Consider the following 16,673-nt stretch of genomic DNA (forward strand, 5'->3'; position numbering starts at 1 on the left):
CAAATTAGTCTTCCTCTTTTTTTTCTGTTTTTCTACATCTATATCTGACTGCTTGAGCACCACTACTAGAGCTAAATGTTTAGCAATTTGGCTTTAGAAATTTCACAGGAGCTCAGCACAAAGTAAGTTAACTTTCTATAACCATGATAAAATACAATACTAACACTTAAGGGACCCTTATGAGACGTTTCCAGCTGTCTGGAACAGAAATCTGAGTCACTGCTCTACTGAGCAATAATGTAAGGCATCAGGACACGGCTGTATTCCAGATAAATTTCCTTCTTCCTATTGAAGTAAAAGGAGTGATCCTGCTCGTGGTCATGTGTTTGTTCTTAGCTTGTCTGAACTTTGTCAGCAATATGTTTTCTATGGACAAACTAAAAGGCTTGCTAAGCTTTACATTTTAATATATTATTTACTTACTGACTTACCTTTGCCACTTAGTTAATTTTAATGGAATTTTTATAAGATTGCCTTCTTTATGGCAGGAAAACTGACTCAATCTCTTTTGGGTATCAGTGAGCTGAAATGTATATGAAACATAGTATGTCCTTCACTAGTGGGTCCTGGACAGGCTGGATCTATGAATCAAGGCCAATTATATGAGGTTCAGCAAGGCCAAGTGTTGGATCCAGCACTTGGGCCACAACAACCCAGGCAACGCTCCGGGCTTGGGCCAGCATGGCTGGAAAGCTGCCCAGAGGAAAAGGACCTGGGGGTGCTGGTTGACAGCCAGCTAAACATGGGCCACCAGGTGTTCCCAGGTGGCCAAGAAGGCCAACGGCATCCTGGTCTGTATCAGGAACAGTGTGGCCAGCAGGAATAGGGAATTGCTCATGCCCCTGTACTCGGCACTGGTGAGACTGCACCTCAAGTACTGTGTTTGTGTCTGGGGGCCTCACTACAAGAAGGACGTTGAGGGGCTGGAGCAAGTCCAAAGAGCCACAAAGCTGGTGAAGGGTCTAGAACACACATTTTACTAGGAGCAGCTGAGGGAACTAGGGTGATGTAGCCTAGAGAAGAGGAGGCTGAGATGAGGCCTGATCGCTCTCCACAACTATGTGAAAGGAGGCTGTAGCAAGCTGGGGCTTGGTCACTTCTCCCTAGTAACAAGCAGAAATGGGCTCAAATTGTGCCAGGGGAGGTTTAGATTAGATATTAGAAGAAACTTTGTGTGCTGAAGGGGTAATTAAGCACTGGAATAGGCTGCCCAGGGAAGTGGTTGAATCACTCTCCCCAGAAGTGTTTGAAAGATGTATATATGTGATGCTTAGGAATATGGTTTAAGCACTGGACTTGGTAGAGTCAGGTTAGTTGGTAGAGTTAGGTTAAAAAAAATAATCTGAAAAATTCCAGTGCCATGGGTAATCTCCTATCAGAAGGAGAGCATGGTTTTATCCCAGGCATATTCTTTGGGTGGATTCTTGGCACTAATTTAGCCTGGGATATAGAAGCCACCCCATGCCAAGTCCTTGCAAGGGTATCGGATTACATGAACAACATATTAGGAAGCAAGTATTCAACATTGCCAGCTTTGGTCTGAGTCACTGGAACAGGCTTGAAATAAAAAATCGTTTTTATGGGTATATGGGAGGGGAAAAATAAGCTTCAGCAAACTATTGGTGGAGACTTTTTTTTTTGAACCATTTTTTATTTGTGAGCCAAATGCTGCAGTAATTAAGCTGCAGAATTAAGGGACTGTGCTTTGCTTTTAGTGGAAATTAACAATGGTTTTCTCCAGGCCTTCAATCACTTTACTCAGTTGTCTTTTTGTATTATTCAAATGTGATACACATTAGTCAAACATAAGTGGTTGCAGAATCATGTTGCAGAATGCCTCTTGAGAGAGCAGTATGTTATAAACATTTCTACTAATGGAATATTTATGTTAATGTAAATTAACTCCATAAGGGTGGCAAATCCTTTGAAAAGTGAATGTGAAGTTCCTGCTGCACAGTGGATGCTTTTATTATTTCGTTACTTGTACAACATGTGTGATGTACAGACTTCTGCTGCAGCCAGTAAGAACTTCACAAATGCAATTTGATGACCCTCAAGCATCAAGGCCTGTCGTACACTGAAAATACAATGCAGATGTGTGTGGTGCTGAAGACAGGAAGGACATTTTGCAAAAGTAATTGTAAAAACTCTGATTTGAGGAAAAATGCAAAAAGAACTGAATTTGTAGGAGAGTAGAATAAAACAAAGAACTACAGCTAGCAGGTAGCAAATTTAATTAGCTTGCTAGAGATGGTGATCATTTTGGAGTGGTTGATAAGTTGCCAAGAATCTTAATGGTAGGGACATAAAAATGTCAGGAAAGACTACAGATATCGTCATCTCTATTTCCTGTCATCTAAGCTACGGACATTTGCGTAGAGGCATAAGATCTGGCTAATGTTAGAGTGATGCAGGAGCCATGTAGCAGACCTTGCAGGGAAAGCATTTCATAGTTACAGCTGAACTCAAGAGCCAGTGTTTTTGACAGAGCTGTCTAATGCAGGCTTCCCCACTGGAAGTAACTTCTTTTTAACCCCTGGCAGATAACCTGGTTGCAGACTCTGAACTTTTACATAGGCATATATATGTATTTATACATAAGTGTATATACATTGTACAAACCTGAATCAGGCCATGATGAAGTTGTGCATGACAGTCTCAGTGATGGCAAAATGGAAGACATGGCTGTACCTTCCTTAGGAAGACAGTACAGCCATCAAGAGAGCCATGTTTGTTATAATAGTCTCCAACTCTATCTATATGGTCTTGTGCTTAGGAGGAAACAGAAGCCCTGAACTTCAGGGGAGGGCAAATTCCAGTGAAGCTGTGGCCAGGGTTTCGTAGCAGGTGGGAATTTACCTTGCTGCCTGTTTTGAAGTTCCCTACTAAATGTAAGACCAGCTTGCCAAAAAACCTTCCTATCATTGGGTTGGTTTGGGTTTTTTTGCTTGTGTTTGCAGCATGTAGATTTGTTATCAAAATTATTTATATTAAACAAAATTCTCTTTCCACTGTGTTCTATTAATTCAGGAACAGCAATTAGAAGTTCTAGTTCCTTCCAAAGAATCTGGTATGCCACATCTCCCAGATGAGATCAGGTTACAAAGACAGTTCAGCTCCCATTTAGGCTCCTCAGTGATGTAGTTAGATTTTTTGACAGCACTCAGCATCCAGGGGGCCTGGTGTTCATTTTCAGGACTGGGAGCTGGTGATCACTTATGAAAATACAACCTTTTGTACTTAAATATTTGTGTACTTAATTATTGTGTGTACTTATTGTGTACTTAAATACTCATTTTCCACAAAGTTATCTGATATTTTTGTTGTGATTTTCCAAATTTGTTTCTGTGCAGTGGTATTTTAAATTTTTCTGTGATTATTTTCTAATGCTTTTGTGATTTTCATGGTATTTAAAAAACAAGTGTTCATAAATTTATGCACCAATGAAACTGCAAATACCATAAGGAGTTGTACAGCAGTCATAATTCCAAGTAAAAATACTAAATTTAAAATGTAAGATGTTATTTGTATAGCCAGTTAACATGAATGTCTGATGAATTACAGTAAATCCACAAACACAGCCAAACTGGCATTTTTGCACACGTAAAGCCATTTGCCATAAAACCTTGTTCCTTAGATATATATGACAGTTTTATGTGGCTTACATATTTCCAAGAACTACACATTCCTTTCTTCCAGCAGAAATCAGTATAGGGAGCTAAGCCACCTTAAATATTCCTCTTTTTTTCCAGATTATTATTTAATTTTTGTTTTATCTCTTGAAAGACTCTCCAATTTTCAGGTGTTGTGCAAGCTGTTAGGTTCTAATTTCTGTGACAACTTAAAAAAATAAATACCATCTAGCCAGACTGGTGTGCTGATGATGCCAGATGAGTCCAAGACAACTCTATATATGACTGTCGCTAGTGTCACAGTCAAACTTTTTTCCTTTCTAGGAATACCTTATGTATCAAATTGCCTCTGTTACTGACTTTCCTCACAACTCCATTTTTACCCTGACAGATCTTCTTCTGGTCTTTGTGGTGCACGTCATGCCTTTGGCATTGACCCTGTGCATCTCTCCCAGCTTCTCCCTTCACAGGGATGCCTTTTGTGTTACCTTTGTCCTCCCTCTGTCTATTAAGTCAACTTCTGTACTTTGGATGTGTTACTGGATAAGCAGCAACTCCTTCCTTTCCACTGTAGCATGTCTGCACATACTAGAGTGTCAGTTCAGTATCTTATGAAGTTTGCTTTGATATAGGTAGTGATTAATAGTTGCAACAATTGAACTGTTACTGGTCTATGTAAAATCATGACATGGTTTGGATTGGAAGGGACCTTAAAGATCATCTAGTTCCAACTCCCCTGCATGGGCAAGGACACTGCTCACTAGACCACATTGCTCAAAGCCCCACCAACCAGGCCTTGAACAATTTGGGGGAATGGACTCAATTTTATTCTTATGAATTACTACCTATGCAAAAAGCATGGCTAACCTGCAAGTCAAAGTGAAGGCAAGCAACAAGCTGTGACTTCTGCTTTTCGCTAAATCTTCTTTAAATGTTACCTCATCTTCCCATGCCATGCTCACATCCTTCATCTGTTCACATACTCTTTGCCTTCTTGTCTGATTCTGAGATCAGTGGATCAGGCAGTTTATGCTGGTGCTTATTGCTACACAACATAGCACTGTGGTCCATATTTTGCCTTCTCCCAGAGAACCTGAATGCGATGTTAGTGGTTTGCTATTTAGGAGATAATGGCGAAGGTGGCATAATAGGGAGGTACTTTGTTCCCTGGAAGTGGTCTCTGGTAGGATGGGTGCGAAGGGTTGGGTGGGATATGAGCTGGATGGTAGTCTTCAATTCTCCCCACCTCAGCTGAGGTTTGCCTGTTTTGCCACCATTCCAGGGGTTTTGTTCCTCATGACAGGCTGCTGACCCCTTTCGCAAGCACTCAGATCAGTTTTGGCACAGGAAAAAAGAAAAAGGTCTAGTTCCGTGGAGCTGGGAGAGAGGCAGCATTGTGTAGCTTCAGCAGAAAGCTAACTTTTCCTTCCACTGTTCTGCTTTCCCCCCTCCTCCCACTGAGCCCTGCAGAGAGAGATTAACAATCAAACTGTAAATCCCTGAAGTACATAAAGTAGTAAACCTCCCATTCCCTCCCCAAGAGGACATGTATACTGACAACAGCTTCATTCAATCTGACACCTGTTTAACTTTAAAACAGAACCCTATAAATAGAGTGAATGTAACCCTAGGTGGCATTGCCAAAATGGAAAATGCAGCTTACAAGCCTGAGAAGAAGGGGGAGTAGAGAGAGTGGGAGTGGGCAAAAAGACACTATCTACCATAAAAAACTGGCAGCTTCATGCAAGGGCTGTTGCTTTTAATTTAAATGCTCATTTTTTATTCTATTTTCAGATCCTCTCTGGGATTTTAGGAATGTTGAGACGTGCTGATTATAAAGCCCTAAGTACAAAATGGTCACGGATGGCTGGAATGAGGCACGTTCTAATGGAAACAAATCACTTGTCAGTAAGCAGCCTTCAAACTTTTGAACAAAAGCTCAAAAGGGTCAGGGAAAAGACATGTTTGTTGACTCAAAATGGCTGAATGCAGGTTGTTAGAAGGGCATAGGCATCAAAATTTTTGAGGTAACTCTTAATCTCTATGTAAAACTGGGGTTTAAAATGATGGTAAGTACTTTCATGGCAACCACAAATTGAATGAGCAGCTTACATTAAACAGAAAGCTTACACATTGAAGTGTACATACTACCAAAATGTAAAGCATGTCCACCACTGCTAAAGTGGTGCACAATGGAGCTCAGCTGGGAGAGCTAAGTTTAGGTGTAGAGACATGAATATTTTTGATTAAGACTATGCTTTATCTACGGAAATTTAAAAGGGTAATCAGTGTTTCTGTAACATTAAAGTAACTGTCTGTGATTAATCGGTGTTTTAGATAGTTAAAATAGCATAGCTTATCTTCATAATGATTTGGGAATAAATTCAAATCCTGAATCTGTTTGTTCAGCTTTCTGTAGGTTTGTCTAAACAAAATTCTGCAATGCTATTGTTAGAATCTTTTATTTTCTTTCAAGACCTGTAATGAAGTTCATGACCCCTGAACCAACTATGATGAGGGATCATCCCTCTTTTTCCTCAGTAATATTTTGTCTTGCTGTGTAAAATGAATAACATTGCTCTATAGTAAGTTGCATAAAGTGGATGAATTATAATCTTTGCAGAACATCATGTTGAATCTCGTAATTCTGTTGTAGCTTGGTTTCATAAGAAAACAAGGCTTATGCAATCTTTCTTTATAATCAAACTGTCTGTCTGCAAGTCTCCCTCATGAGCAGCATCGGAGCTTGTTCAGTCTTCAACTGGATTTAAAGAGGGATTACAGATAATTAGGTTTTGACTAGATTTGTGAAAACTGCTTTCTGTCTTTCATTTTCTTTCTCTCTAGAGGAAGAGAGGCAAAGATAGTGCTTCCATGGAAGAGAAGGTAGGTAAAGCAGAGATGAAAGCTAAGCCGTCAGCACAGAGGCCCTTACACAGCACACACTGCTTTGTGCATACAAAACATGCATGCACCAGCGATACAGCAGGGATCGAGAAGACAGATTAGGTTAGAGTTGAATAGGGAGAGAAAGCTGATGGAACAAAAACTTGACCTCCCTAAGTAACCAGGTTTCAATTCAGTGTTCAAGGGATAGTTTCTTTTTCATGTGGAAAACGGCAGCAGAAGAAGAGGGAATGACTGTGTGGTAAAATGATATTTGTGAGCTTCAAAGCATAGGGCAAGCTTTTGGTGTTTCTGAGGTTTACTCTGCTATGTAAACATTATTCTGCTCTCAAAAGAAAGACACCAAGACACTTTCTTCACAGAGATGCGACTTGCCCAGAGGCACCAAATGACTCAGCTGCAACCAAGTACAACATACAGACATGTGTAGGTAGCTTAGAATCATAGAATCATTTAGGTTGGAAAAGACCCTTTTAGATCAAGTACAACTATAATTCTAACACAAGTCCACCATTTAACCATGTCCCTAAGCACCACGTCTTCACATCTTTTAAATATGTCCATGGATGCTGACTTGTTCCAATGCTTTTCATTGAAGAAATTTTTCCTAATAACCAATCTAAACTTCCCCTAGCACAACTTGAGGTCGTTTTCTCTCATTCTCTCACTTGTTACTTGGAAAAAAGACCAATCCCCACCTCACAACAACCTGCTTTCAAGTATTTGTAGAGAGCAGTAAGGTCTCCCCTCAGCCTCCATTTCTCCAAACTAAACAACCGAATGCCCTGAGTAAGGCTTGTTCTTTAGACTCTTCACCAGATTTGTTGTCTTTCTTTGGACATGCTCCAGCATCTTGATATCCTTCATGTAGTGAGACCCCCAAAACTGAACACAGTACTCGACGTGCAACCTCACCAATGCTGAGCATGATCACTTCTCTAGTCCTGCTGGCCAAGTGTCCTAGCCACTCCAAATATTCTCCTTCCTCAAGGCTCTGGAGCTCAGCACTGCTCCCCGCTCCTGCTTTTTGGGTTGCCCTTTAAGTCTGCATCTGCTAGTAGTGAAGGAAGAAAGCATTGCCTGTACAAACCCAGCAGTTCCACGAAGGTTGCTGTACGCCTTGCCATGACAAGAAAAACAGCTTCCGAATGCTACTGGTTGTTTTGCTTTTCTGCCAGCAAAGAAAGGATGTTTTTGAAGGAGGATTGTGAAGCAGGCAGCTGATCATCATTGCTGTTTCATGCTGCATTCCTTTCCTGACCTGTCCATCCCCTGAAGGACACTTGGAGACTATGAGGAGAAGTAATCCAAGGAGGCATTCCATATCTTTTCTCAAAATGATACGTTGCCTGGGAGGAAGCTTTTTGGTGGTTTGGGCTTCTCAGCATTGATGCAGATGGGTTTGCAAACAATTTGTGTTAGGAATGGCATTACCCTTAGGGTACAGAGCTCTGCTTCAGTCCTACTGCATCACTGAAGCAGTGTTTTGAGGCCTGATGCTGCATTGTAGAGTAGTCTAAGCTCTGGGGTAGAGGAGGAAGGAGGCAAGAAGTAAAGACTGCTTCCAGTATCATGGTTAGTTTGCATATAGGAATGCAGCAACACTGGGAACTGGCTAAAGGCTGCGGTAGGAGTCAGGGTGAGGTGGGAGGGGAGCACGCAGGCATACTGCAAATTGCTGCTGCGTCTTCCAATAAGATACGTTGGTTTGTCTTTGCCCAAATGAGCATGAGATGGGGAAAAACAGTTTTAGGAAACATAAGCCTGGATAGGACATTTATTTCTGGGACAGAACTATGCCTGCTGTTCATGTGACTTGAATGTAATGTGCTTGCGCACACAGAGTTTTTTATTTTTGTCACATGGCTGCCAAAAATAACATTGAAACATATAAGTTAAGCATGCTATTCTAACACAATGGCACTTCATTACTGCTCAGGGTAGCTCAGGTTTCCTTCTAAGTGTATCACCAGCAGGCAATAATGGAGAAGTATAGAGTAAGTAAAAGGAACTGTGTAACCTTATGGCGTTTTATCCTAAATGTCAGCCATGATCAGTGTCCCCTGGTGAGTTGCCCAGTATATGGATTTAGCATCCTCAGTAATTGTCTCTCACACTGAGGAATTCAACATAAATACAGTAATATCAAACTGGCTATTTCTGGAGTTTTTTCCAAATTACAGCAGTTGGTCTTACGAATAATTTACCTCTAATCAGCTGAGTTTCTGTTTGGTATTCCCTAATATGATATTATTGCCACTTTGTGTAGGGGCATGGTGATGACTAACCTCTGCTCCTGTAGCCCTATTGCTGTGTTGCATAATTACTTTTTAGAATTTATGGGTTAACGCAGGTCAGTTAATAATTTGGGGGCACATAGCAGTGTGATGGAAGGAAGGAAGGAAGGAAGGAAGGAAGGAAGGAAGGAAGGAAGGAAGGAAGGAAGGAAGGAAGGAAGGAAGGAAGGAAGGAAGGAAGGAAGGAAGGAAGGAAGGAAGGAAGGAAGGAAGGAAGGAAGGAAGGAAGGAAGGAAGGAAGGAAGGAAGGAAGGAAGGAAGGAAGGAAGGAAGGAAGGAAGGAAGGAAGGAAGGAAGGAAGGAAGGAAGGAAGGAAGGAAGGAAGGAAGGAAGGAAGGAAGGAAGGAAGGCAAACAGAATAAGCATGGTTTTCTTAACAAGCAGTTTTCTAGGAAGTTGATGGATGAAAACACAGCAGCTAATATCTCTAAATATGAGTTCTCTATTTTTAGAATATAAGTTGGGTTTTTTTCCAACCTGATTACAAGATTATTGGTTATTATTTGGGTTTTGGTGTTTGTTTGTTTCTGTTCTTTTTTTCTTCCATTAAATGAGAATTCAAGATGAGATCATGATAGCAAGGCTACAGCAGTTACCAGGGAGTGTCCTGGAGTACCGAGTAGCTGGCATGGTAGAGAAGGTTGTTAAGAAGTTGCTTTTAAAAATAAATACAGAATTCTGCCCCTCTTTCTGCTTATTTTAAGGCTTATATGCAATGTGTTGAATGTCTATGTTCTCAATTAAGCTGATAGTGGATCCTCCCAGCTGGACCATACACTAACTGTTGACAAGCATTATCATGTTTATGTGTTAAAACTTTGAAAATAGTTTGATGATAGCTATGTTTAGTGACATCTTTTTAGCAGCCATATGACTTAACTCTCACTTGCACTTTGCCTGAGGTGGTACAACTGCTGCATTGTACCTGTATATGTCCCATCAACTGGCATGTATGAAAAAGCCCCATACAGTGGTTTACATTTGTATTTCACAGGACAGCTAATTTAGAGGATTCTGTCTAAAGTTTTACACTACCTTTACCATAGGAGAGAAGAAAGGGCTGATTTTCCCCACTCCAGCTCCTGTTCAGGTATAAAGCTCTCATATTTTAGCCTTCAAATCTCTGTAGTAAAGATGTCTGAGCAAAGTTCACTCAGGGCCATGCATTAATTTAACCATCCTTTGTGTATCTCCTTTTGAGTACTAGAATGATCCTGTAGGTAAACCTGGTATGCTGTCAGTTTCACCTCAGAGAGGGTGATCTTTTTAACCTGATTTTCATGACAGGCATACTTCAAAATCTGTCCTGAGGTCTCTGGTGGCAGGTAAGAAAGCTGAGGTATTAACAAAGAGAAGAGATGACAACTTGCATTATTGATCATCTGATCCTCAGAGCTGTGGTTTGCTCCTTGAGGGAGGAACAGCCACTGGTTTGCTAGGGAGGTTGTGTGGTCTGCCACAGCTGGCTGCTGGCTGCCATTCCCATCTGGTTATTTTAATAATAAATTCTGCTAAACAATTAGCTAAATTAAACAGCCTGACATGGCTTGTCAGACACAGTAGTGTGCCAGGAAGCCAAAAGATGCTTTTGCTCCCAGTTTTCAGAGACTTGTTTTGTAACAGTACGCAAATTGCCCCTGCCCCGACTCAAAATGAAGCCACTGTTAGTCCTGCTTGTTCAACAAATTGCTTTGGGAAGAGGCTGTATTTCAGAATATATTTGTATGATGTCCAGACAGACTTCAGCCAAGACTAGAACCTCTAACTCTGTATGAGCATCTGTGCTAGATGTCACTGTTACAGCACAAAGTGAAGCAGTGTGTCCTGGGAAAAGAGTCCTGTGCTCTCTCTCTAATGTGAAGTATGTTTGGGATGCAGCTCAGTACAACCAGTTTTCATAGGAGAAATCAGATGTCTAGGGAAAAGAGAGTGAAATGACAGGGACAAGAAGACAGACACTGTTAAGTGGATAAAACACAGAAGGATGTTTGGAGTGTAGAATAGAACATGGATTGAGAGCTAATACATGGCAGAGGCAGCTAACGAAACAAAAGACGATAAATCAGTGAGATGGCTTAAGCAAGCATCCAAAATTTTCACCTGTCCTCTATAGTCGTGGCACATCAAAGCACAATCACCCAGGCTGAGATTTCAAGGCTGAAGGTTTGTTGTGCATAGGGCCTTTGTGCTCTACCCAGATTGTGACTGACCATGAACATGGAAGTGATTTCTCCTTCTGCTGGAATTGAATGCTCCTTGCCTTGATCCCAAGCTCCACAGGAGAAAATTGGAAAGCAGACAAGGAACTATATTCTCCTCTTCTTTACTCAGAAGTTCACAGTTATAACTGTGAAGCAATAGAGCTGAAGCAGGAGTTGGAAGATTGCAAAGCTGGTGTTAGTGAGATGCAAAAGAGGACGATATGTTTTTTTGTCTAAGCAAGAAGAAAAGAAAAGAAGGCATTTGCTCAGTGCCTTGTGAAAGTTTAAAGAAGAGTCAAGAGAAGAATGCAGAAAATGTTTTAATAATATTAACACTTTATTTTATTACCTAACTACCCTCTTCTGTTCTTGGCCCTCCACTTTAAGTAAAACATTGATAGTCCAAGTCCAGAAAGCACCAATGAAAACCCTTAATCAAATGCTGTAATTTCTTTTACTGGCACAGTGCTTGTGGCTGACTGATAGACAAGTGCTGTGAAAGGGCCAGTTAGCATTACGGGTGGAAGTGAAATAGAGATTAACAAGATTGAGATCATTTAATTGCCAAAAGCTAGGATATGTCATATAACAGAAAGTACAGTACAGAGGTGGAGATTTAGTTGTGTTTATTAATCTTTTCTCTAATACAATTACTGAAGTATATAACAAGAAATGTAAAGGTAAGGTTTCCAAAAGGAAGGAACAAAATACTTCTAGTGCACTGCATAATTATGATACAGGGCATCACAGTTACCATAAAGCACTTAAAAAAAAAAATATATTAGACGTGTGTCCAAAAAACTGAAATAGGCACTTCAGTTCCATAAAGCAAATGGGCACTACAGGCATTCACCTGCATTTGCAGATTCTGCCCCTCCTGGGGGCTGATGCTAAATGGGTTATTTTACACAATAAGTCAAGTGCTGAAGTTATTCCACTTACCTGGTTTGCCTGCACAAACACAGCTACCTTGCCAGCTGAATGAGCTGCAATTCTAGGTAGGGAACACCCAAAGCAGTAACTTAAAAAGGCAGCAGAACCTGTAAAAAATGAGGAAATGAAAGAACAGAATTTCTGGAGCTACATTAACCAAGCAAACATTGTTCCATAGTTTTAGATGATCACCTCCTTACTTCCTCTGTCATATTTGAAGATGGGTCACTTCATTACATAGAATGCCTCAGATTCTGCATGTACCCAAAAGCAACATGAATCTATTACAGATTGGTTTTGCTGTTTTGGAAAGCATGGTCACATACAGTCTTGAAAGAAGGTGGGAATGAAGCCAACATAGAATTAACCACACTGAATAACTTGCACATTTTCAATGAAGTCTTTCATGTATTTCTGTGCTTTTCAAAACTGAACAAGGGCCAAAACTAGCCACATCACTTGGGCTTGCTGTAATGAATTCCTGCTTCTCTGCAGTCTGAATCTAAGCCACTATCCTACACATACCACATCATAAGAAACCTCTAACCCTAACCATAAGACCAGCACATTCATATCTCTACAGTATGTTCATTACACTTACATTAATAAATGAATACAATGTTACAATGCCTGTGCCATTAAACAACACCTGTTCGATACAATGGAAACAAGGCACTCTATGATTAAATATATTCTCTTCTTGACAAAGAACTGCACAACTGTTTGGCTAGAGCTGTGAAGCAAATGGTGTATTTACATATGAAAAGGAATTTGTGTACATTTGATGAATGACAGAATAGTTGCTATATATGGCAAGGAAAAGGGATGTAAATTATTTTGTGTATTCATTACTGCTATGGCAAGTAAGTGGAAAAGGCCTTGATATAGCTGTGTACGTATCTTTCTTGTCCACCGCAGTTAGGCAAAGCATATACAGGCTGCTGGCAGCATTACAAGAATAAGCTTTAATCCTAGAAATCTTAGCTGGAAAAGACCTGGTATGGTATGTTCAAACCATCCCCTGGGAGCACACACAAAATGGATCTTTCGTCCTCTTGAGTTTCAAGGGTCTCAAGTGTGAGTCATCCATTGTTGCACTTTGATGTCTGGTCCAGATGTCAATAAATTCCTAACAGTGATAATTTTTTTCCTTTTTCTTCAGTGAATACTTTTCTTTTTCCTTGGCTTCATTCATATTAGTCTTACTATACCTTCCTAAACAACTTACTTAAAATTAAAGAGAATGGAGCACACCAATGTGGGCTCTATACCTTCAGCAACAAGTTGCAGTGTAGAAAAGGAGACAGCATGAGAGGGTTATAAATGAGATACTAGGTCAAGACAAGGGAAAATAACCATTTTCTACTACAGTAATCTCTGCTACACATACATGCATGCACATATACAAACCATGGACTTTTCATGGCAAATTTCCCCTGAAATTGCTTCCCTCAGCAGTTAGCTGAAGCTGAAAACTAGACCCAAAAGTAGAGAAGCTGTCCATCCTGACATGCAAATCTTACAGCCTTGGAAGGGGAAGGAAGATGGCAGCTTTGGTGTGATAAAGTCAAGGAAAGGGTGAGAAATAGCAGGTGAAGAGAAGGGTCTTGGATGGGCAGGGTAGCACAATAGATTCTTGATTTAGGATTATCCATGTTTAGAGGTGTTGATCTGATTCGCAGAAATACTAAACCCAAAATGGTAAACACAGCATAAACTGATGGCAGTGAGAACCATGTTCAGCAAATACAGAATGTTATCAAGTACTGAGATTTGTAGGTTGCATCTCAAACTGGCCCTCCAAATTAGTTTATGGTATGGACAATCTGACTGTTCTTACTGAAACACAGTGTCTTCTGCATCTAAAAATTGTAAAAATGACATCTTGCTTACAGGAAATGTATTCAGGTTTGCTTAAAGAAAAAAAACACAAACAAACAGAATACAATGTGAGCATATTATGATATAAAAGCTAGATAAAAGCCTAAGAAAATCCTGTTTTGTTTATAGGATTTGAAAGGCATGCAGCAAAAGACACCTGAGATCCCACACTGAATGAGTAGGATAAACACAAATACTTAGTAACTGCCAGTTCACTGGAATAAGGTGAGGCTGCAGGAGAAGAATGTCTCACCATGTTTTATGTTATGTACCTGCCTCTGGGTATTACTTGTGTAACTGAAGGCAGCCACAGGAGCTGGGCTTGGGAAACATGGGGGAGGGGCTCAATTAAGAGGCAGTGAAAAAATTTAATCCTGCTGCTTAATTTGCTGGTGTTCAAGGGCTTGATTTTGTGAGTCTTACTATTCTTTTCACAGCTTTCTTCTCCAATGCAGTTCTTGTGTATGGAAAACAGCAGCAGTGCTTTCTGAAAGACACCTGGCATAGCTGATTCCTCAGAGCACATGACCACAAACCAAACTTCGTACTGTCAGCCTGTGTTAATCTGCACTGTGGCTTGCTTAGATTAGTGACCCCCATCAATATGTGGTCATGACCCTGTCTTCTATAAACACTTTCCATGTCTTGTAGCTGATTTTTCTATCTTGTACAGTGTACTGCACGCTGCATAAGTAACAAACTCCGCTCTGTTCATAAGCATACCCCAGAAACTGTGATGCCTGGCAAAGTTTTTTAGGGTAGCAAGCAGGGATCTTGTACAACATTTGTTCACTCTTAGAAGATCGGAACATTCCTTGCCAATCCCTCAGCCTTTAAGTAGAAATAGAACACATGGCCCTTCTAAGAATCATAGAATGGTTTGGGTTGGAAAGCACCTTAAAGATCACCTAGTCCCAAACCCTCTGCATGGACAGGGATAACTTCCACTAGATCAGGTTGCACAAAGTGCTGACCTACCTGGCCTTAATCAAGCACAGGCCTAGACCATTCTGCTGTCATTGTCCAGACGATGCTAAGGTCCATGGGCCACCTCCAGCCCGGGGTGACAGATTTGGCACGATGCACTTAAAGATTGTTTTATACCATGGTGGACTTTCTAGCCAGTAAAGTCCTTCAGACAGGACCCTGCACTGTTTTTAAGTGGCTTCTCTCCATCCCAGCAGTCCATGAACTTGGACTGTGGACAGCAAAGCAGCACTGCTACTTTTACAGCCATGGCTCCAGAAGCATGAGAAATATTTTGAGGTTCTCCTGTGAGCTCAGCTAGGGCAGGACAATCAGCTAAAAAGCCATCATGTTGGGTTGTGTTCTTGCTGAATCCCTGCTGTGCCAAGAGTGAAGACTCCAGATCTGACAGATACATCCTCTCTGCAGAGCCCTGCAAATAGGAAGCCAGGAATGGCTAATATGGGACAACTATTCTGACATAGACAAGATGGCCTAAAAGAAACAGGGCCTGTCATCTAAGAGAAAGAGTAACCACAATTTCCCTCTTCTCACTGACTCTTGTCAGTAGGTTTGTGCATTTGTATTTTGGAGCATAATGCGTAGCAACTATGTATGGGTAAGCAAGATGATACTTAACCTACTAGCTCTTGCATACCTGGTGAATAGGAGCAGAGCTTATTTAAGTGTCATTTGATCTGTTTCAAATTATTCCTCACTTTCTGTAGTAACAAAAGGCTGTTATCAAAACAATGATATTAATCTTTTGATATAATGTAATTTTACTATCATGTTTACAAACAGAACACTTTATCAGAACTGGAAACTGTACATACGCCAAAGAAATTTCCTAAATATAGAAAGGGAAGGGGAAAGTTATTTCCCTTCCCTGTTTTAGCCACTAACTGGAATAAAAGTAGAAATTAATTCACTGAATTCTATTTTTTTTATATTATTGCTTTGTTCAGTGTTTAATTTCTTTCCTCATTTAAATTTTCAAGGATATTGACATTTGGTGAAGTTGGCAGATGCATAAAAGAGAAGGGCAAGTACTCTTCCTTCTTTAAATTATCCCCAAATTCCGATTATCACACATTGTTGCATCAAATAACCATAAGAATAAAGAGGAAAAAAGAAATAAACTTATTAAACTAAAAATTTTGCAAAGAAAAAAGCAGAAGAATGTAATCCTTCACAATAGGAAACGATAAATTTGCCAATTGGATTTTTTTTAAGTGCCTTCAATCAGTTCTTGAACAATCAAGGTTCTTGAACAATTTTATAGTAATGGATTAAGGAAAGTTTCATTGTTTTGAGATTAGTAGCAGACTCATTATTGTATGTATACTAAAATCCCACTCTCATTTATGAGTGATTGTCACTGTCAAGAATAAGCATAACTGTAAAGAGGGAAATATTCAGTAATAGCTTTAAATTTAAATCGGAGCCACTGCCAGAAAAAGTGACCAGGATAAACAATTCCTCCTGCAAATGTAATTCTTCTTTTCTGTTCTGAGTTAAATGAACTCCGTGAACCTAGTGAAAATATGTGGCTTTACTCCATTAAAAAGGGGTAAGGTGTTTTGTAAACAATAGAGGGCATTGTTATTTATTTCCTTAGATCAATGTAAAGATGCAGTGTCACAAAGTAAGCAAACTTTTATGTTCTGATAACTTTGGCCTGTTTTGCCTTGAGCACACACTTATTAGTAGATGATGAAGTAACTCTCTTAGTAAACAAATGAACAGAAAGAATGTTCATGCTAAGTCAAGTCAAGGAGAGCTACTGGAGGGCAGAAAAATCACTTTTCTCCCACTTCATTTGGCCAGTCAAAATGGAAATCTCAATATTTACA

At 40.2% G+C, this 16,673-nt stretch overlaps 2 protein-coding genes across 2 annotated transcripts in view; both read left to right on the forward strand.

Moving 5' to 3' along the window:
* AUH (AU RNA binding methylglutaconyl-CoA hydratase) overlaps positions 1-6,262 on the forward strand; it is a 139,614-nt gene extending 133,352 nt beyond the window's left edge. Inside the window, exon 10 of the mRNA XM_051642164.1 lies at positions 5,427-6,262. Within this exon, the coding sequence (XP_051498124.1) occupies positions 5,427-5,618 (192 nt within the window). The 3' untranslated portion in view covers positions 5,619-6,262. The remainder of the gene's footprint in view (positions 1-5,426) is intronic.
* A 226-nt stretch (positions 6,263-6,488) lies between these two features.
* The window catches only part of LOC127395749 (tubulin polymerization-promoting protein family member 2-like), a 65,946-nt gene continuing 55,761 nt past the window's right edge, over positions 6,489-16,673 (forward strand). Inside the window, exon 1 of the mRNA XM_051643080.1 lies at positions 6,489-6,518. The gene's annotated coding sequence lies outside the window, so the exon portion shown is untranslated. The remainder of the gene's footprint in view (positions 6,519-16,673) is intronic.

This window comes from Apus apus, chromosome Z (assembly GCF_020740795.1).
Source record: "Apus apus isolate bApuApu2 chromosome Z, bApuApu2.pri.cur, whole genome shotgun sequence".
In the NCBI taxonomy this organism is placed as follows: domain Eukaryota; kingdom Metazoa; phylum Chordata; class Aves; order Apodiformes; family Apodidae; genus Apus; species Apus apus.